We start from the raw sequence: 22633 nt of genomic DNA, 5'->3' as shown, positions 1-22633 counted from the left end.
TCTGTCTTGCCGGTGGAAGACCTGGACGCTCATCTGGAAATACATCCGGGAATTCATTCACTACCGGAACGGATTGGAAAGTTGGCGACTTTGCTTCGGTGTCATGTACTCTGATTAAATGATAAATATATCCCTTAGCTATCATCTTCCTTGCCTCAAGGTAGGAAATAAACCTATCTCTTGGGGATGCTGTATTACCCCTCCATTCAATCACGGTCTCTCTCGGAAATTGAAATCGAACCACTCTCATTCGGCAATCAACATTAGCATAACATGAGGCCAACTAATCCATTCCCATAATCACATCGAAATCTAACATTTCCAGCTCAATTGAATCAGCTTTTGTCTGGCGGTCGCATATCACAATTATAAAAAAATTTATACACTTGTCTAGCTATCACGGGATCACCAATCGGAGTAAATACCTCAAAAGGTTTTATTGGCTCAGGTTTCACCCCAATACGACCAGCAACATACAGAGTAATATAAGATAGGGTAGAACCCGGATCTATCAATTCATACACGTCATGGAAAATATGGATAATGTACCTGTAACCACATTCGGAGAGGACTCAAGATGCTGTCGTCCGGCTAAGGCATACACCCGGGGCTGAGTGACACCTGAAGTAGATGCTCCCCATCTGCCTCTACCTCGGCCTGCTGAAATCTGGGAAGTCTGCCCTCCCGGGCGCATCGAAGAAGAACCAGTTGCTGATCCTGTGTGCTGAACCGCACGCCTACCGCCTCGAAATGGGCACTCTCTCATAATATAAACCGACTGGCCGCAAACATAGCAAACATCCAAACCCAATAGGCGCAGTCCCTAATGTAGCTTACCGCACTGGGTACATTGTGGTATAGATAATCTCATCTGGCCTGAATCACTCCTATACCGAAAGCCCGACTCTCTGAAACTCTGATCCGGTCCGGAATGACTAGAGCAATCAGACTCCTGCCCTGCAACCCGTGGAGGTACACTAGTCGCCGACTAGCCTGAGTGTCTAGAATATGACTGCCTCGATCCCCCTCTATAGTCGCTATCGGCACCTATGGATCTGGCCCTCTTACTTTGCCCCTTATCAATCACGCTCGCCCTTTTGCGGATGTTGTTGCTCTTCTAAATTCTTGGCATGGGCTTGAATGCGGGAAATGTCCATCCCGTCTTGCAATGAAGCCATTAAGCAATCTTTAAATAAATGTGGCCCTAAGCCACTCACAAACTTGTGCACCCTATCTCCCATGTTGGCCACCATAGTTGGAGCATATCGAGCCAATGAATTAAACTGAAGGCTATACTCCCGGGCACTCATATTTCCTTGTTTCAAATTTAAGAACCTATCCGCTCTAGCTAGGCGGACCTCGGGTGGCAAATAGTGGAGGATGAAGGCATCTACAAATTCTTGCCAAAAGGGAGGAGGCGCATTCTTTTTTCTTGACGATATCCAATTATTGTACATAATATCGCCACATCTCGGAGTCTATAAGAGGCCAACTCCACAGATTCAGTTTCGGAGGCATGAATAATCTTCAATGTTCTCAACATTTCGTCAATGAAACTTTGCTGGTCTTCATTTGGCTTTGACCCGAAAAACTCCGGAGGATTCAAACTCATGAAATCACGGGCTCTGGTACTAGCTGCCCGGTCACTTGGACACGCATTCTGCCACTGTGCCTGGGCGGCAACTAACTGCGTCAATAAATGAATGGCCTCGGTCACTTGTTGACCCGAAGTATCCGGTGGAGGAACTGGAGCTGAAGCTCCTCCTTGTCCTTCTACATTGGGCGGAGTAGAGGAAGTATTAGATGGGGCCTCATTATGTGACTCGCCCTCTTCTACATTCATTGGCAGCTCTCTTTCTACCCACCTTTTCATCGTAGTCTTGCCCTTCTGGGCAGCTGTAGCTTTTCCCTTTGGCGGCATTTCTGAAATCATAGCACATTATTAAGGAGGAGGAAATCTCATAACACAGCTCTATCGCACGATCTCTTAAGATGAAAAATGGTCATTTTTCCTAAATGCCCTGTAGCCTCCTGTTTATTAGTGTGGAGCACAACACACTATAAACAAGACTCTACTAGACACGACTAGTAGACACTTCCTAGGACTGAACTGCTCTGATACCACTTTTGTCACGACCCAACTAGGGGCCATGACGGGTACTCGGGGCTAACCACCGAGTAGCACTCATTCTATTACACATCATACTCATTTAGCATACATTTATTAATTTCATACTCAAATCATAGGAAAAACCATTTTTCACTTGAAAACATAATTACTTTTATATGCATAAGCCCTTCGGCTATCAAAATAGTATATACATAAATAGGAAGAGGACCTCGTGAGACCATACTACCCACACATGCGTATCTACGAGCCTCTACTAGAGTACTCGACATATGGACGGGAAAGGATCTCGTCATACCCAAATACATATATATATGTATATACACAAAAGAATAAACCAAATACCACCTCTGGAATAATGGAGTGCTCCTGTAAATCTGTTGATATCTCCTACGAGTCTGGATCGCCTCCCTGTCTACCAGTGGGCATGAACACTGCGTCCAAAGAAAACGGACGTAAGGTCATGATACTTTATCGGGGTGACATAAGGTCGTGAACTCCCGAATCCGTTATGGAGCATTCGTAGCATTCTGCCTCACCTTGAAAGAATTAGCATATAAAGTGAGTGTATACAATGATCAACATCAATGAGTCATAATAAAAATCATTTGCTTTGAAAAAATATAATATCATGGGCCTTAGACTCTTCAGACTTGGACTCATCATCATCATTATCATGCTCGTAACATATCTTTTATCTTGTCTCATATGAAGCTCTTTACCAAGATTGGTTCATAGTTTTTGGATGTAGGAAAGTCATGAAGAGACAAAGAATACCATGTCATAAGGATCATGCCTTGGAAAGAAGGGACTAGCCTTACATACCTTTTCGTTTAGCTACTCTATCGCCTGAACGTTCCTCCCCAATATTCAAGTTTCTACCTTCAAGAGAGTTTATATTCATATTAGATAATCGATAACATAAGCATGTTTGAACTAAAGCTATAGAACATTGAGCAGCATCTCCTTTGTTTCTACTACTTTCTCCGTATCATATATCAACTCCCAAACGTCAATAATAACATTCATAATATCATCATCAATGACTTTAGTCAAATTCATCACTATACAATCCCCACAATTTCCTCTAAAGGTCATCCATAATCATAATAATAATACAACGTCACATTCATTCTTATCTAATGGTTCTCTCATGCTCCTAACATCATTCATAACGTAATTACAACCACAACCCATCAAGAATTATGATTCATTTAATCTACTACTCACAATTGCCACTAATCTCATGGAATAATCATAAAACTTTTCAATACCCTAAACAACATGGAATAATCATAAAACTCACCTTTTAATGTGTAGGAACGGGTTTTGGTTGGCAATACTTCACTTGAAGAAAACCCTAGCTTCAACTTCCAAGGGATTTCAGACTCTAGCAACCCCAAAGAGCTTCCTTGCACTCTATTCACTTGAATTTATGGTATGAACCTTTGATTTCTCTTTGTATTCTTTAAAATGGAATATATGGAATATTCTAGAAGTTTAGAGAGAAGTGACGAAGTGAGGAGAATGAATAAAATGAGGTGGGAACACATTTAAATACTTGGAAATACTCAGCCCGTCGGGACTTATACAGACCACTAATACGGTCCGTAGAAGTGTCTGTTGTTCACCACCATGGAAAACATTGTTGTTGTTGGGTTATATGGACCATTATACGGTCCGTATAAAGTTCCACGGTCCGTATAATGGGGTCATGTAACTCGCAGTTGTTTTCGAAGTTGTCCTCGTCGTTTCGTTTGATCTCCAATCCTTATACAACCTTCTTAACACTTGTTTAATACTTCATTAATGATCTAAACATCCCTATAACTCATACTTAAGGCCTTACCAAACATTCCTTAACGCAATAATTTACGAAACCTTTCTTAAACCCCACTTATACTCCACTTATCCTTATCAATCCTTATTTCATCAATTCATATAACTTCAAAATCTTATAGTATGCATTCTATCTTAACGTATGCATTCTAAGACCACTAAATATCTGTCTTATAGTCTTAAGAACTTCATGTTCCCCTTAAGCTCGCATTGGTTCATTTACTACGCGATGACATGAAATTTCCAAGGTGGAACACCAACATACTGGCCGTATAAAACATATTCTCCGTATGTTAGGCCGTATGTTCTGCCCAGAATGGGACTTCCACTGGACCAAATCTACGGCCAGACATACGGCCAGTATAAAAGATACGGACCGTATGTTGGTGTTACACCTCGAAAAATTTCCCGTTAACGTACAATGAATAGACTAACGAAGGGCACGAGGTATACGATGTTTCGATAAGTAAGAAATAACATTTGATGATCCTAATTGAGATTTCAAAGACATTGAGGTAAGAGAAGAGAGTTGCCACGAAAAGCAAGGTATAATGTGTCGGATAAGATTTACGAGTATCGAATTAATGATGTCTTGGAGAAGAGCTATAGTGTCCCTTAGATTGCTAATGAGGTGTTAAACAAGGGTTAAGAAGGTTCTATAAGGATTGGAGATCAAACGATTCAACGAGAAAGAGTTCGGAAAAACTAGGCATTACACGGCCCAACATACTGGCCGTATAAAACATACTGGCCGTATGTTAGGCCGTATGTTCTGCCCATAATGGGACTTCCACTGGACCAAATCTACGGCTAGACATACGGCCAGTATAAAAGATACGGACCGCATGTTGGTCCGTAGAACTGAGTCGGGATAGCTCTAAAATTTATATAAGGACTTAAACCTCATTCCATTTATTTCATTTTCACCCAACACTTCAAGAACTCTCTAGAAAGTTCTCCACACTTCTCCCACAAGAATCCAAGAGAAATTTATGATCAACTTCATCAAACCAAGAAAACCAAGTGTAAGAAACTCATTGGAGTTCATCCAAGTCATGAGACTCCATTGGAAGTAAACTAGGGTTTTGGCTCAACTGAAGTTTTCCACTCAAAGCTCATTCCTACACTATCTAAGGTAAATTTTATGATCTTTCCATGTTGTTTAAGATATTGAGAGGTTGAAAGACTTAGATTATGAAAGGAGATAGAAAATGGGTTACAAAGATGAGAATAATGAGATTTTGAGTAGTAGCTTGGGATGAGTCATGATTCTTGATATGTTGTCATTATGATTATGTTATAAATGACATTAAGGACATGGGATAAGCATTAAATGTGAATAAATGTAATAGTGAACTATGACAATGATTATGGAGGAATTGAAGTGAAATTGTGAAATGCGGATAATGTAGAGTAAACGAAGATTGTTGGTTATGATATTGTGAATGTCATTATAGATGTTTGGGAGTCGATCTATGATGTGAGGAAAGTCATATAAACAAAGGAAATGCATCCCAATTTTCTCTAGCTTTAGTTGAGCATGTTCGTGTGATCGATTAGCTAATGTTAATACGAACTCTCTTGAAGGTAGAGACGTGAGCATTGAAGGGGAACGATCAAGCAATAGAATAGCTAAACGAAAAGGTATGTAAGGCTAGCCCTTTCTTTCTAAGGCATGACTCCGATGGCATAAATCTTCCTATTTTTCCATAACTTTCTTACATTCCCGAAAATTATGAGTCTATGTTCATAAAGGGCTTCATATGAGATAAAGGTAAAAGATATGTTACGAGCACGACGACAATAATAGTGATGATGATAATGATGACGACGATAATAGTGATAATGATAATGATGATAATGTTAATAGTGATAAGGATAATGATGACAATGTTAATAGTGATAATGATAATGATGACGACGATAATAGTGATAACGATAATGATGATGACGATAATGGTGATGATGATAATGATGACGACGATAATAGTGATAACGATAATGATGACGACGATAATGGTGATGATGATAATGATGACGATGATAATAGTGATGACGATAAAGATGATGGTGATTCAATAATAGAAATCGGGAGTTTATAGACTTAGTGTCACCCCGATAGTATCGAAATGTTTCTCTCGGATACATATGTATGTTATAAAGGTATGAATGCTATGTTGTGACACCGAGCCTATATGGCCGGGTATGATATCTATTGCGCGCACACCACTGCAGTTGGGTACGTATAACACTGAGCCTTGGTAGGGCCAGGTACGGATACAACTGAGCCTTGGTAAGGCCAGGTACGTATAACACCAAGCTTTATTATGGCTGGGTACATAAGACACCAAACATAGATGGTCGGGTATGATACTACTATGTATTCAAATGTATGAAAAGGAAGTATCTTAGTAGAAAGAGGCTAAGTAAGTACAACGAGCATCACTAGAGGTATACCTAGCTCTCTCTCATTTCATAACTCATCCATACTATGTTATTTCATATGCTTTCATTATGCTATTGATTATGCTTTACATAATCAGTACATCATCCGTACTGACGTCCCTTTGCATGGGGGCGCTGTGTTTCATGCCACACAGCCCCATATTTCTTTGCAAGAAAGTTTTCCAGGAGTTTGACTATAGGATGTTCCAGGCTGTTAGCTGGATTGGTAAACTCCATTTTATTCGGAGTATGGCCGAGTCAGAGTATTTATTTATGATTTGAGTCAGATGCATTATGGGTATGTTGGGGCCCTGTCCCAAATTATGTTTTGATATCATGTTCTACATTAGAAACTTTTGCAGACAGAGTCATGTATACAGTACATTAGCCTTGTAAGCAGCTATGCAAGCCGATGTAGCATTATGCATTTCTTTACGGATTCATACTATTACAGCTTTTTACTTGAGTTAAGAAAGATGAAAAGAATGTTTTGAAAGGCCTTCATTTTGCACATCATTTCACGATTAAGAGTCCAGTAAGACTATGAGTATAATGAGAACTAGCAGGTTTGCTTGGCTCTAAGTGAGGGTCGGGTGCCCATCATGCCCTATTAGAATTAGGGTGTGACACCAAGCAATCATCCATACGTCATGCGCCTTCTTTTAAGCTCCTTAATGGTCTCTAACGCCTCTCCTTGCATCAACATGGCTTGTAAGGCTTGGAGTTCCTTGGCTCGGTCTCGGGTGAAGCAATTTGGATCATGTGTGCTCCTCGAGATCATATCATCCTCCCCTTCTTCAAAAAGATGTGTTCTTGAATCCGTACCTTGCAACATGTAGAAGAGAATGAGTATACACCACTGAAGGCTGTTAGTACGACTAGCAGGCTTCCTACGTATCCTCTCACAAAAATACACAAGGTAATCATGATAAGGCATATGATAATACCTAAAGTAAGCATAGCATGCAACCAACACACTAAATGGCTTACTTTTATGATATAACCAAGCATCAAATGGACCTAAAAAGAATATGTATCCAAATAATGCCAAAGACACTTGGCTATTCATGTCATTTTTACAAAAGTGTAAATCCAAGTAACCAATGCAATTAGGAAGCCTAACATGCAAATCCACATTGGGCCTAGCAATCAAGTAGTAGTAATCTCCCCTTAAGTCAAGAAACAAGTGACATCCCTCATGGCTAAGTGCAATTTCACAAACAAAATCAACCCCAGTCAAGGGTCTAATCATCACACTAGCCCACCTCAATAAAGGACTCACTACCAAGTCAACACCGGGGTCAAATACAAAGGTATCGCCCACACTATTCTGCTCATATTCCCCATGCAAGCCTAATATGAAATCAAGCAGTAACACTAGGAAAGATTCACATGAATGGATAGAAGTGCTACTACTATACTCATCACATAAAGAAGTTACCTCCATGGCTTTAGAAATCCCAAGAATAAGCATGAGCCACGAATACATACAGTCCTTGAAGGAAGTACAAGATGTGACTTCACACCAAAGTGTAGTCCAATGAGGCCTCCTCAAATGGTGTTCATGTTCAAGACTTCTCTTTTGATAAAACTTCATAAACAAGTTAGTCAAATAACCAAGCTTATCAAGAGAGAGAGTTTTACCTTTAGGCTGATTGAACCTATGCCAAGCTTTGAGTAGCATCTCCTCACCCTTAAAGTTAGAATATCTAGCATAGCGCTTCCAAGAAGTGTGCTCTCTTCCTTTCAAATAGCTCCCCTTTTTTAAAGATCACTCACCCCTTTCGGAAGCCTTTTTTAAATTCGACATTGGTCCATTAAGTGGGTCATAAACCCTTAAGAAGGCCTCTTCGTCATCGGGGATAGTGTCAAGAACTGCACCTACCCCATGCTTGTCATCAAGACTAAGCTCATCATCATCCCATAATGGGTTCCCATAGACTTGGTAGCCTCTAAAGGTGGCTACATTTTCAACATTATAGTGCATTCCACTAGTTATATCATTTTCAAAAGTCATGTCAACCTCAAATACGACATTATCTTTCAAGAGAGGACAATCACTACATGATAAGGATTCAAAACAAGTGAATTTAATCTCATAAAGATAAACATCATTTTTCAAAGCACTTTCTGTTTCATGACTATCTACATGACACACAATACTATCATAACCTTGAGTCTCATCAAATGTTAATAAGGTAAGATCAAGGGACTCATATTCATATGCATCAAATAAAGGTGGTGTGTCATATTCATAATCTTCCACATTATCAACTAGCTCAAGATTATCCCTAATTTGAGGTTCATTAAGCACAACACAAAATTCCTCAAATAGTGGATTAACATAACAAGCAAGTTGATCAGCACAAGTACCCACACTAATTGGACTCAAATTGATCTTGCTAGAAGAATCAATCGAATCATCGCTAGGATCAACTAGTGTGTGAGCTATCATATCACATGGCAATGTACTATCATGAAAATAACAAGTGTCAACACTAGGTGGACTCTAATCGACCTCACAAAGAGAATAAATTCGGTCATCAAAAGGATCAACTAGTGTTGGAACACCAACATCAAAGACATTGTCAATATTCATTAAAGATCCATTAGACTCAACACATGGTAAAGGGCTATTAAGCTCACATAAGGACAAGCTATGACTCACACTCAAATCATCATGCTCAATCATAATATTTGGAGAGTTGAGTTTGAAATTTTACCTTGACGCATACACAAAGCATCTTCTTTACCTTGGTTTTCAACATTAAACCATATTTGATCAGTCGGGAAGCCTTCAATAGCCTCATGCATTTTCAAAGCTTGAGGTTCAATCATCGGCTTGCTTCCAAGAATACCTTCACCATCATTAAGACAACTAGAGAACAAAGAAAAATGTAGAAGAGTTAGAATAACATTGTGACAACCCTCTCACATCACTCCTCTCAACCTCTCCTTTTACCACTCTAGAGTTGTCACTTTTCACTCCCTTACTCCTCTCAATCGTTTCTCTCTCACTCTCATCGAAGTTGGAAGAAGTGGAAAGCATTCTTTGGGGAGGTTTAATATGGTGGTGAGCTAGGTTAGGCTCTTGATATAAAACTTGTGGGTTCCCAACAAGAATCGGTCTCTCAATTTTCTCCCACCTAGACTCCAAAATCCCTATTTTATCCTCCACTGCTCATATACCCCTCCTTAGCTCGCCCATGAGTTTATAGATGAGAGAAAGTGAATTCATGATAACCTTCGAGTCCTTCCCTTCTTTGGAATATTTTCCAAGATTAAACATTAAACCTGCAAAACTTAGCAAACAATGTTAGTAGAAAAACTCCTCATGTCACTTGTGTTTGCACTCAAGCCTTACCACTCAACCTCAAGCTTCTTCCAAAGTTGGCCACGAAATGCTTATCCAAATCAATTCACATGGTTGCTAATCTTTGGGGAAGAATAGATTCTTGTTAAGTGAATGAAGAACGACTCGATAAAATTGATAGACTTGAGCCAAGAAGTTTCAACAATATTAAACCGAGAAAAGATGGAAAGAATTGGCACGAAATGAAATTCAGACTCAAGAAATAGTTAACAACAAGTAAGGGCAATTACGAGTTATTAACTAGCTTGGAGAATCAAGGAAATGAGATGAAAGTGAAGAAATCTATCTGAGGAATATGGTAGACTTACCTCTTATACGGTGGAGACTTGAATTTGTACAGACCAATTGTACGGGTGTTGTTGGTTTATACAGTCCGTATAAAGTATTACAGTTGTAGATCAGTAGCATAGATCACAAGGAGTGAGTTAATTTTTTTGATGTCATTCTACGGTGTGGATTCTATGGTACGTAGATTTTCTACGGTTGAATTCTAGGGTGGAGACTTGAGAATTATACAGTCCGTATAATTATATGCGGACCGTACATTGTTCCTGTCAATCCGAAACAGTGACCCGGATTTTCTTGACCAATTTTACGGCGTAAAATATACGAGACGTGAAAATTATACGGTCCGTATACAAGGACCGTATATTGTTTCAATTGCACACATGTTGTAGTTGTTTCCTCGATCCTTGAGTGGTATTTTTCTGATTTGATGACTTGAATGGGCCTACACAACCTAGTATTTTCCTTTTTTGGGGTAGAAAAACACCTTTTCTCAACTTTAATGAAATTTTTTTTGGATCAAACTTCCTTTTTGGTCTTCTTCTTCACTATGAAGATATGAACATGGTCAAGAACATGAAGAACACCCAAATCTTCAGTCTACCTCCAAATAACCTTGTTCTTCTTCCAAATCCTAGATCTAGATTCCCCTTGATGTGTAGAACAAAGCCCAATATGAATCTACCCTCAATTTGACCTCAATCACCAGGACCCATTTGGAGTTCTTCAAAAAGCTTGAAGGTCTTCAATGGTAATATTCCAAAACTTATCCAAACACTTTCAAATTTTAGCTCTAGGTAGATTGGACATCAAGGAACTCAAATCTGCACTCAATTTCACACAAATCCAATGAACAAACAAATTTTTAAATTTTTTAAATTTTTTCAGATTTTTCAATTTTTTTTTTGAGATTTTCAAAATAAGATGAACCTAGGATGAAAAGCTTAAAAACTTCAGCTCGCTTCTCTCTCCTCTCCCATGCAAACCCTAACCCTAACGTAGTCACATGGTGGCACCACCTACTGGCCAGTCGTCAACGGCGGTTAGCCAGCCTTTGGATATCTCACTATTATCCAACTTCCCACCTCTACCATCAGTGACACTCCCCGCTAACAACCCTACTCACCCGCCTCCCTCTCCTATCCCTACAACCTCATATGCCAATACCAATAGATCCAGATGTTGTTTCCATGCATGCGTGTGATCCCACTCCTTTAAAGAAGATTACATACGTAGATGGTATTCCTTACATAAAATGGACATCAAGATAAATTTCTAGAATGGAAGTGATAGAGAATGTACAATATGCAATAGTTGGTAAATTCTCATACGGGTGGCCAGAGTTGGAAGAGTTGAAGAACATCATTCCAACTCAATGTAGCACTAAAGGAAAGTGTCAGGTTGGATTTTTCAGAAACAAGCACGTTTTAATACGATGCACTAGATTGGAAGATTTCATTACTATTTCATCAAGAGTGTTTTTTGGCTCAAATCGAAGGATGGATTTTCCTATCATATGAGACCTTTAATATATGATTCAAACTTTAAGATTGATGAGAAAACCACGACTGCTATGGCATGGATCTCGTTCCCTAATCTTCTTCCAACTTTTTTTGTGAAACAATCATTATTCTCACTAGCTTCTACTGGTGGAAAGCCATTAAAATTGGATCTTGCCACTGTTAACAAAACTAGACCAAACTGTGCTAGGGTTAAAGTGCAAGTGGATTTATTGGCAGATTTTCCTAAGTTTGTAATGATAGATATAGAAGATGAAGATACTAAGGAGATTCGTAGTGTTAGAGTGAAGATTCAATATGATTATCTCCCTAAGTAATGTACTGAATGTATGTTACAAGGTCACTCTAATGATGACTGCCGAGTCCTGCATCCAGATATTGATAAGACTATTGATCAAGGGAATAAAGATGCTGCTCAGGTTCAGGTTCAGGTTCAAGGTGACGATAAGGAGAGGGTAGACGAGCCTAGACAAGAACAAAGGAAGAAGGAGAATAGAAGAGGTTATAGAGGATGGTAAAAACCTATTCAATGATATCTTCCCAAGGTGTTATCTAGTGGCAAGGTGGTGACTTATCCTAGGTCAAAGAATTATGTAGATTCAAGTGGAGGGGAAAACAAGGCTCAGGATAGTAATCATAATGGTGATGAGGGTAACATGATAAAGAATCAAGATAGAGTGATCAGCACTAACAAGTTTGATGTCCTATCAATAATTAATAAGGAGGAAGAATCCAACAAAGTGAATAATGCAGCAGAAGTGGTTAATGCCAATGTGGAAAAATGATATTCAGAAAAATGGTGAGGATCAGATAGTGCAAACTCCTAAGTTAAGCACTAAGGATTAGGTGGAAAAGAACTTTAATCAGGTGGTAAGCATATCTGAAAGATCCCCAACTGATACATATGAACAGAAGAAAAGAGGAGGGGCTACTGAAAGCTTTTCATTTGCTATAATTGCAGTGGTAGAGGAGGAGACAACTAAACCTGTCTCAGGGGCGAGTGAGGTGGACATTGGAATGGATCTTCAAGAAGTTGAAGATATTGCTCATTTGGGATGTAAGGATAGTATTGATGAGGCTGAAATCACAAAGGAAGCAGGTGACAAAGAAAAAGAGAAATGTATTATTCAACTGCCAATAGCAAAAGAAGTATCAGGTGACAAGCTTCCAATTTACCATGAGGATCAGGTGCCAGCATATGATGTTATGGAACTGTCACGACCCAACCCCGTGGGCCATGACTAGTGCCCGAGCTGGACACTCGTATACATACCTGCTAGATATAGTCAAACTAAATCTAAGAATAATATGGAAACTTGCAAAAGAACTCCAAAGGTTCATAATGTCATCATATATATGTATCCCGATAACATGTCTCCCGAGGAGTCACAGCTAATCAAAACATAATAGGATACGCAAGCCGGCGAGGCTTCCACTACATGTAATATCATACACAAGCCGACAAGGCTGCCACAACATATTAATACCATACGCAAGCCGATGAGGCTGCCATTACAAGAGGGAATAACCATAGCAAACCATATAGACACAGCTGAGCAAAATTTATACACAACCCACACATATGTCTACAGACCTCTAAGAGTATCGATAGTGAAATATGATGGGACAGGGCCTCGCCGTACCCCTGGATAAGCATATATATATATATATATATATATATATATATATATATACATCAAAAGTCTTTACCAAAAGTCTAGGCTCCGGGACAATGGAGCTCTCCAAGACAGCTGAGTGGAAATCCTAGGCTGGAGGATCGTCAAATCGAGTATATGTACCTGCGGGCATGAAACGCAGCCCCCCGGAGAAAGGGGGTCAGTACGAGATATGTACTGAGTATATAAAGCATGATATACAATAAAGAGGATCATGACTGAAATAGAGATCACAGGAGACAAGTATGACATTCAAAATACCAATACACTTGCCTTATGAAATGTAAATCATGTATATCCATATCATATATCATACCCGACCCATTATGGGACTCGGTGAATAAAGTCATCCTTAGTGCCATAACCACATCATCATATCATCATATCATCACATCATCATATCATCATATATATATATATATATATATATATATATACCGTACCCGGCCCTCTAGTGAGGGACTCGGTGAACAATGCAGTGAAACTGTGCACGAAAACATACCCGGCCCGGGACTCGGTGAAAGATATATTGAGGCATGCACTAGCAGAGTAGTGAGCAACCATATGCAAACTAAGTCATATCTAAGACTCGATAGAATAATCAAAATGAACTATCATTAGAAAATCCAGACGATAATCATATCAAGTACCCTTCAAATGTCACAATGGATTACATCAAAATAGAACTTCAGGAATCATAGACACGTAGCAAGACATAATGAAGAAAGTTCTGGGAATCAAGAACATTAGCCATCCTAGTGGCTCTAAGAATAGGAGCTTCTTTGGAGTCATATATACGTCGTCTATTTGTTTCATAAAGATCATGCCAAAAAGAAGGAAGGGTTAGCTTTACATACCTTTGGCGCTTAATCCGTGACTCAATATGTATACGTTGCCCAAAATATCTCAACCTATATTAAGACGTCAAGACTACGGTTAAGCTACGAAAAGGCATAAAACGTATTTCAATGTTAGTAGCTTATTTCAAGACAATTGGGCAGCATTTCCCATATATCGTTCAACCATACAACGACCAACATAGCAATAACCAAAGTACGTCTAAGTTATCGCATTAAGAACTAGTCGAAACAAGATCCGAGGATACTCCAAAACAGCCCACATAATATAACAATGCCCAATACACCTCAAACACCTAAAGTATACACCCAACAAGCCACATACGCTTCACATACAATATCTTATACATTCATTTCTTATCAAATTAGTGATTCGCATTAGCAACAACACAGCAACGACCTCAACTCCTATATGCAAGAAAATTATCTTAACATTATAAAAAGTCCTAAGGCAGCCCATCAACCACAATCAACACAATACAAGTTTTAACTACACTTAGTCCTCCAATTTCATAAGATCAACAACACAATACATAATCATAACCCTCAATCCCTCAATTCAACAAGAATAGCCCACTAAATAAATATAACTCCAACTTTAACCATCAAATTCCCTTACTTTCATCATTTAATCCATGATAACCACAACAACAATACCAATTAAAATTAACTCATCATTACTAGCTTAAAACAGCCCCATATACGGCCCAAACAAAGTCCCAACATCAACATACACAATTCTTGCATTCAATTCCATATCCACCAAAGACCAAATCATTTCTAAAACATGTAGCAGAGTATTAAACCTTACCTCAAATTTAATTAGGACACCTTAGATGCTTAAGTTGATCAAAATCTGCCATGGCCATGAGCTGCCATGGCTATTGTAATCTCTGTTCTTTTCTACACTTGAACTTGGAGATGCTCAATTTAATGGTGAAAATGAAGGCTGGCCGTGAGCTTCTTGAGCTGCCATAGCCATGGCCGAACTCTCTCTCTGCTCTAGCTTTGTTTTGTGAAGATGAAATGGAGTTTTGTTGATGAATTAGTCATCAATTGGATTATATATAGGCTGCCCATTATGTTGACATGTGGCAGCCTTTTGACATGTGTGTCATTACATGTCCTCACCCATGCCCAATCACAACTGTCCACATTTTCGTGGGGCCCACTTGATGCACTGATTAGGCTAATTAATTATTAATCCCCACTTAATAATATAGTCATGGTTAGTTAATCCCTAATCTCCACTAATATTTCCACACTAATTGAAATTTACAAGCAAATCGTGCACTCATTAAATTAGGGATTAAAAGTCCTTGTCTCATATCCCAAAAATAATCTCGTCCTTAAACTTATGTTGATTAGCTTACGAATAAGCCAACGTACAAAAATATAGGATATAACAGGAACCCTCAGAACTAGATCTAGTCCTATATCAAGAGAAAGAGAGTGAAGAAATGGGTAATGATCCAGTGGTAATAGATGAATGTAGTACAAAAGTTCATGCTGCCAATGAAAGAAAGGAGATCATAGGACTGGAAAATAGTACTCGTGAGAATCATATTGTGGACTATGCCACAGATGAAGAAACAGTAGATGCAGAGAAGGAGAGCATTGTTAATAATACACATGAAGCAATAGAGAACTCACAGGGCAGCCAAATTGATAAAGCCTTTTCTCAAGGTTGTTATCCACCTGACACAAAAGGCAATGTCTTGAAGGAGGATACTGAAATGCTGGTGATGAAGGAAAATAATCAAATGATGCATGTGATTAAAAAAGATAAAGAATTGCATGCTTTAGTTTCTCATGATCTGAGTAGTATGGATAAAATCAATGAAGAAGATTTGTTAAAAAAATCAATCAGGCAAGAATACAGACCTCGGCAGGATAGAAGAAGAGAATGTATTACAGCACGGGAATGAAATATCTAAAGCTGTTGAATTGATCCACAAAGAAGTCAACAAGTCTAATAAGGGCTAGTAGACCAAGAATGGTGGTGAAATTGGATCTGCTAAGATCCAAGGTAAGAAGACAGAAATAGGATCCAAAGGTGAAGGGGAGGTGCAACCAACTAGGATTCTTCCAAAGAAAAATGCTACTAACAAATCTAATTTCCAATGATGAAGTCCTTCTTTTGGAATATTAGATTAGTTAATACTCAAAAGGCTTTCCATAGAGTTCAAATGCTGCACAAACATCATAAGTTTGTCCTCATAGCTTTATTGGAGCCTTTTCAACAATCAATAAAAATTGATAGATATAAGAGGATATTGGGTATGCAGTATGATAAACATAATTGTAATAACAAGATTTGGTATTTTGTTGCTGATGGAATTGATGTGGAAGTATTAATGGACACTAAACAACATGTGACTATGAAGCTTCTATTTCAGGAGAGTGATAGGCAACTAATCTCCACAATGGGTTATGCAAAGTGTGATTCTGCTGCAAGATTAGAGTTGTGGGATAGTTTATATTCCTTGGAAAGCACTATGAATTTACCATGGATGGTTGGTGGGGATTTTAATGTTATTTTGAATGAAGAAGAAAAAATAGGTGGTTTACCTGTTTATCCATCAGAATATGAAGACTTTGCTTTTTGTGTATATTCTTGTGAACTAGCTAAAGTAGAATTTAGAGGGAGTCCTTTTAGTTGGTGGAATGGAAGAGCTGGGCAAGATTGCACATTGAAAAGATTGGATAGAATTCTAGTTAATCAGCAGTATTAGGACTGGTTTACTAACTTGAGCATGGAGCATCTGTCAAGAACAGGTTCAGACCATGCTCCAGTCTTGCTTTCAGCAGGAGAGTAGGTTCAGAAGTTTCAGAATCATTTTAGATTTTTGAAATTCTGGTTGGATCATGAGTCATTCATGGATGCAGTGGATCAGCATTGGAGAACCGAGTTCATAGGAGATCCATTCATTACATTTAAGCTAAAAATGAAGAGCTTAAAGGCTTCTTTGTCTAGGTGGAGTAAAGAAACATTTGGAGACTTGTTCAAACAGCTGACAATTGGAGAAGATATTGTAAATATCAAGGAGCAACTATTTGAGGAAGAACCATCAGAAGAGAAGAGAATGGTGCTGCAGAGGACACAGGCTGAATTCAAAAGGTATCTGCATTTTAATGAAGTGTTTTGGAGACAAAAAGCAGGTTTTCAATGGCGTTCAGATGGAGATAGGAATACAAGATATTTTCATAGTCTTGTAAAAGGAAGAAGAAAGAGGTTGCTTCTTACAAGAATACCAAATGCAGATGGTGAATGGCTGGACAATTTGGATGATATTGATACTGAAGCTATTTCATTCTATCAAAATCAATTTTCTCAGGAAAGTGGTGTAGTTCACTCAAATTTACTGGATCACATTCCTGAGAGAATCTCAGAGGATCAAAATAACTTCTTGGGTGCTAAAACAACTCTTGAATAGGTGAAAAATGTTGTTTTTGCATTATCAGCTTATAGTGCTTGTGGAGCTGATGGTTTTTCTGGAGTTTTTTTTATCAAAGGTGTTGGAATATAGTTAGTGCTGATGTGTATAATGTGATCAGTAGCTTTTATGAGGGACAAACTTTACCAAAGTTAGTAACTCATACAAACCTTGTCCTCTTACGTAAGAAAGAAATAATCAACACTTTCTCAGACCTGAGGCCAATCAGCCTCAGCAATTTCATAAACAAGATTATTTCCAAACTATTACATGATAAGCTAGAGGTGATTCTGCCATCTCTAATATCTCCAAATCAGTATGGATTTGTGAAGGGTAGAAATATTATTGAAAATGCGTTACTTACTCAAGAATTGGTGGCAGATATCAGAAAGAGAGGGAAACCTGCTAATGTCATCATTAAGCTAGATATGGCAAAGGCTTATGATAGACTTTCTTAGAGGTTCCTTGTTCAAGTTCTCAGAAAGATGGGATTTGCAGAAGAGTATGTAGACATGGTATGGATATTGATTGCTAATAACTTCCATTCTCATTAATGGACAATCTTTTGGTTTATTCCATTCTACAAGAGGGGTCAAACAGGGAGATCCTCTATCTCCTGCTCTTTTTATTCTAGCTGTTGAGGTACTGTCTATGGCTCTTATTGCATTATTTGAAAAACAGAGTTTTAGAGGATATGGTATGCCAAAGTGGAGTGCAAAGTTGAATCATCTGTCTTATTCAGAAGATACAATCATATTTGCATCCGCAGATAAAGCATCCTTGGAGATGATTATGTCCATTTTGCATGATTATGACAAAGAATCTGGACAAACAATTAATGTAGACAAGAGTTTTTTTTTATATGCATAAGAAGGTGGCTAATGAGCTGAATCAGGAGGTACAACAAATAACAGGCTTCAACAAAGGTGACTTCCCATTTACTTATTTGGGATGTCCTATTTCTTATGCTAGAGGGCAGAAGTTGTTCTATAAAGATATGATGAAGAAAGTGAAGGACAGGTTGCAGGCTTGGAGAGGTAAACTACTGTCATTTGGAGGGAAAGCTGTATTGATCTCAAGTGTTTTATAAAGCATCCCCATTTATCTAATGTCTGCTATGGTGCCCCCAAAATGTGTCATTAAGGATCTGCACAAGTTATTTAATAGATTATTTTGGCAAACTAAGGAAGAAGCAAGCCCTGGTCAGAATGGGACAATGTATGTTATCCTAAAAATGAGGGAGCATTAGGCTTCAGATCTCTACATGATATATCCAAAGCATTGTTTGCTAAACTTTGGTGGAGATTCAGGACAAGCAATACACTGTGGTCCAATTTCATGTGGAACAAATATTGTAAAAGGTTCAGGCCAACTGTGGTTCAGTGGAAAGGGGGATCTCAGACTTGGAAGATGATGCTGCAAGCTAGAGATGAAATGGAACATGGTATTTGGTGGGAACCCAAGAGTGGATCTTCTTCAATCTGGTTTGATAATTGGTCTAAACTAGGTGCTTTGCATGATCTGATACCTATTCATTATCAGAATGAAATTTTAGGAGATGAGCTTGAAGAGTTGATGAGTGAAAGTCAGTGGAACTATGCAAAGCTACAAGAGGTGTTACCAGCAAATATTGTTGATCATGTTAGAATGGAACTGGGACATTTTGTGAGAACAAATGAGAAAGATAAGCCATGGTGGATGTTCACAAACTCTGGTAAGTTTATAGTTAAAATTGCATGGGAGGAGTTGAGAAAAAGAAAGCAGATATCAACTGTTTGTGACAAATTCTAGATCAAAGGCTTGCCATACAAAATCTCCTTTTTCCTATGGAGAGTTTGGTATTGGAAGTTACCTATAGACGAAGTGTTAATGAGAATGAGAATCAGCATAGTCTCAAGATGTTGGTGTTGTCAGAATCAGCAGGAAACCGTGGATCATATTTTCATTACAGGTCCTTTTGCAACTACAATATGGTATTATTTTTCAATTGCAGCAGGTGTCTTGGGCCCTTTCCTGCAGGTTAAACAGACAGTCTTGTGCTAGTGGAACTCTCAAACTGCTGCAAGATTGAAGACTTTATATCAGGCGATTCCTGCTTTGGTTGTATGGCAAATTTGGAAGAGCATGAATACTAGAAGGCATGGAGGGGCTGTTTCTCAGAACAAGGTCATACATGAGATCAACAGGAACATATATATGCTAGCAAAGAAGAGATATCCTTGGCTGCAGAACATGCCAAAATGCTGGCATAGGATAGTTGAATTACTAGAGAACTACAGGCTGCCATTAATATATAAACAGGTGAAATGGACTTTTCTAGATAGAGGATGCTTTAAATGCAACACTAATGGTGCTTCTAAAGGGAATCCAAGACCAAGTTCAGCAGCCTTTTGTATTAGAGATAGTTCAGGAGAGTTTATCTATGCTAAGGCAAGGATATTAACTGTGACTACTAATGTAGTTGCTGAAGCTGTGGCCATTGAAGAGGGAATCAAGTATTGTGTTCTACATGAGTTATTGCCTACTATAGTGGAAACAGATTCCCTTACAATGCAAAAGGTACAGGATGGTATTTGGGAGGCGCCATGGAACATTTCTTTGCTAGTGAGGAGTATACAAAGATGGAGGAAAGACAAAGATGTTTCAGTGGTACATGTGTTCAGAGAAGGAAACAGTGTGGCAAATTATTTTACTAACCTAGTTTTTGATTTTGCAGGTTCAATTCAATAAAATCAGTTTCAAGATATTCCAACTCATGGAAGAAGATTGATCAAGATGGATAAAAGCTAACTTCCAAACATCAGAGTTAGATCAACAACAAAACGGGCTTCCTACAGCAATCAGGACAACAGCAACTCAGAACATCAATGAAGGCAAGGAAGGGGATACAACTGGAAATAACTTTGTTTTGTGGTGTGTGGTATCAACCTTGGTCCATTCTACCGCAAAACACTATTATTACTAGTTGGGACTTCATCAATGTGGAATCAGATGCAGTAAGTAATAAGCAGGAGGATCATCAGCAACTTCTGTGACAAAGCTCAGAATCTATGCTAGCTAAGATATGCATCTATAAGATTGGAACTGAATTCTACTTCATCCAGGCTGACCTGAAGTTAAATTCAAGAGATTTGATCCATTCCACTTGTGAGACTTGAGAGTGTGAAAGATGGATACAAATCAAGGTCCCTGGTTTGCTTTAGTATGATGAAGGTTCTAGTAGTGTTAATGTGGTGATCATAGCTAGTTTTCAGCTTTCTAGATAGTTTCTTTTCTTTGCAATTCTTCTGTAAATATTTTGCTTTTCTTCTGTAAAATATTTTGTTGGAATAAATTCCCACCATTTTAGGTGGGTTTGAAAAAAAAAAGATGAACCTAGGATTGAGGATTGCAGAAACAACACTCTAGCCTAAGCTCTTATACCAAATGATATGATTCGGATGGGGATAAACACCGAATCAACAACAAAACGTGGAAAATTATGATAGATAGAAATAAAGGGATGAGAATTGAATAAATAGGGATGAGAATAGAGGGATAGAAGCAAGACCCAATTAGGATTGGATTTATGGGTAAACTTGGATATATGAAATCAAACCCTCCCAATTGAATTCAACCTAAGAGAACCTATACTATTTGAAATCAAGGCAAGAGAAATTCAATGGATATTCACAAATGAACAACTCTTCATGAAATCAATGAAAAATGGGTCCACTAGCTAACAATGGAATCCAACATAATTAACTATCACACTAATCACTAGATTATCAATACCTAAATCTACCAAACAATCTATTACTCATTTAGAGTATTCATCTCAATTCAACATAATCTCCTAATAAAGTAACCAAGTATGGTGCTTATACTAACAAGCTAAAGAAGACTAGGCTACTTATTACAAAAATAACCTTAATGATACAAGGGCCTTGTTTGGTAGTCTTCTTTAGGGATGATGGCTTGAATTTAGAAAATAGCATCTTTGCATGGCTAGCCACGGTCGTTTCCCTCCTTTTCATCTTCACTCCACGCGACCAAGCAATCATCCATATGTCATACGCTCTCCTTTGAAGCTCCTCAATGGTCTCCAATGCCTCTTCTTACATCAACATGGCTTGTAAGGCTTGGATTTCCTTGGCTTGGTCTTGGGTGAAGCAATTTGGATCACGTGTGCTCCTCAGGATCATATCAGTTTATCACTTAAAAGCAAACAAAGTTTATTCCAGAATTATTAACAAAACTACTTTTAAGCATATTAAGCTAGCCTAGATTATGAAGATATGGCCTACTAAATGCCAAACTCACAAATTCACTAACATACAGACTAAACAAGAGATTATGCTAAACAGATACATAGAGATCTACTGTCACAACCTATTTTGCCTAAGTCGTGCGGGCACTTACCTTTCCACCTCTGTAAGCGAACCCTCAGCCCAACAATGAATAAATACATAAAGAATGAAATTAAGCAATGGAATAGCATAAATACGTAAGTCTCACGATATATATATATATAAGTAATAGAAAAGTGTGAAATGACAATAAACACCCCAAGTCTAGTCTGAATAACACAAGAGCATCTAAAGGGAAATAATACAATCTGGAATACTAAGACATAAAGTGTCTATGTCTCTAAATAGAATAGGACATAAAGATAGAAAGTCTTCAAGGCAGCGGACGGCCATGCTCACCTTGGAAACTCAAGAGAAAGCTGATGCGAGGATCAGCCACGCGTTACAGAAGTGGATCTGACCTGATACTCTGCATTCATAAAAGAATGCAGCAAGTGTAGGTCAGTACAAACAACAATACTGGTAGGCATCATCGTCTGACTAAGCATAGCGAACACAATTCAGATAATAAAGCAGATAAGCAAATAAACCCGGATGTATAAGACAATATAATCAATTCCAATTATCCGTCATCACCTATGCAAAACATCTAATCCCAAATGTGCCAAGTCTGAATATATCCAATCCAATCCGACATCACAATACCACACCAAATATCTCAAATCAAGTCATAATGCAATGCAATGCAATAATTGTATGAATGCAATACAATGCCATGCAAATG

General features: G+C 38.4%; 1 protein-coding gene across 1 annotated transcript; it reads left to right on the top strand.

Annotated features, from left to right (window-relative positions):
* Window positions 1–18045: 18045 nt before the first annotated feature.
* Window positions 18046–20290, top strand: LOC132619868 (uncharacterized). The gene is made up of 6 exons (XM_060334631.1): window positions 18046–18075; window positions 18161–18410; window positions 18475–18597; window positions 18747–19274; window positions 19352–19533; window positions 19646–20290. The coding sequence occupies exons 1-6, from the start codon at window positions 18046–18048 to the stop codon at window positions 20288–20290; spliced, it is 1758 nt and encodes a 585-aa protein (XP_060190614.1).
* The last annotated feature ends 2343 nt before the right edge of the window (window positions 20291–22633 follow it).

Source organism: Lycium barbarum, chromosome 11 (assembly GCF_019175385.1).
Source record: "Lycium barbarum isolate Lr01 chromosome 11, ASM1917538v2, whole genome shotgun sequence".
NCBI classification, from domain to species: Eukaryota; Viridiplantae; Streptophyta; class Magnoliopsida; order Solanales; family Solanaceae; genus Lycium; species Lycium barbarum.
This window is presented reverse-complemented; position numbering and strand designations above follow the sequence as displayed.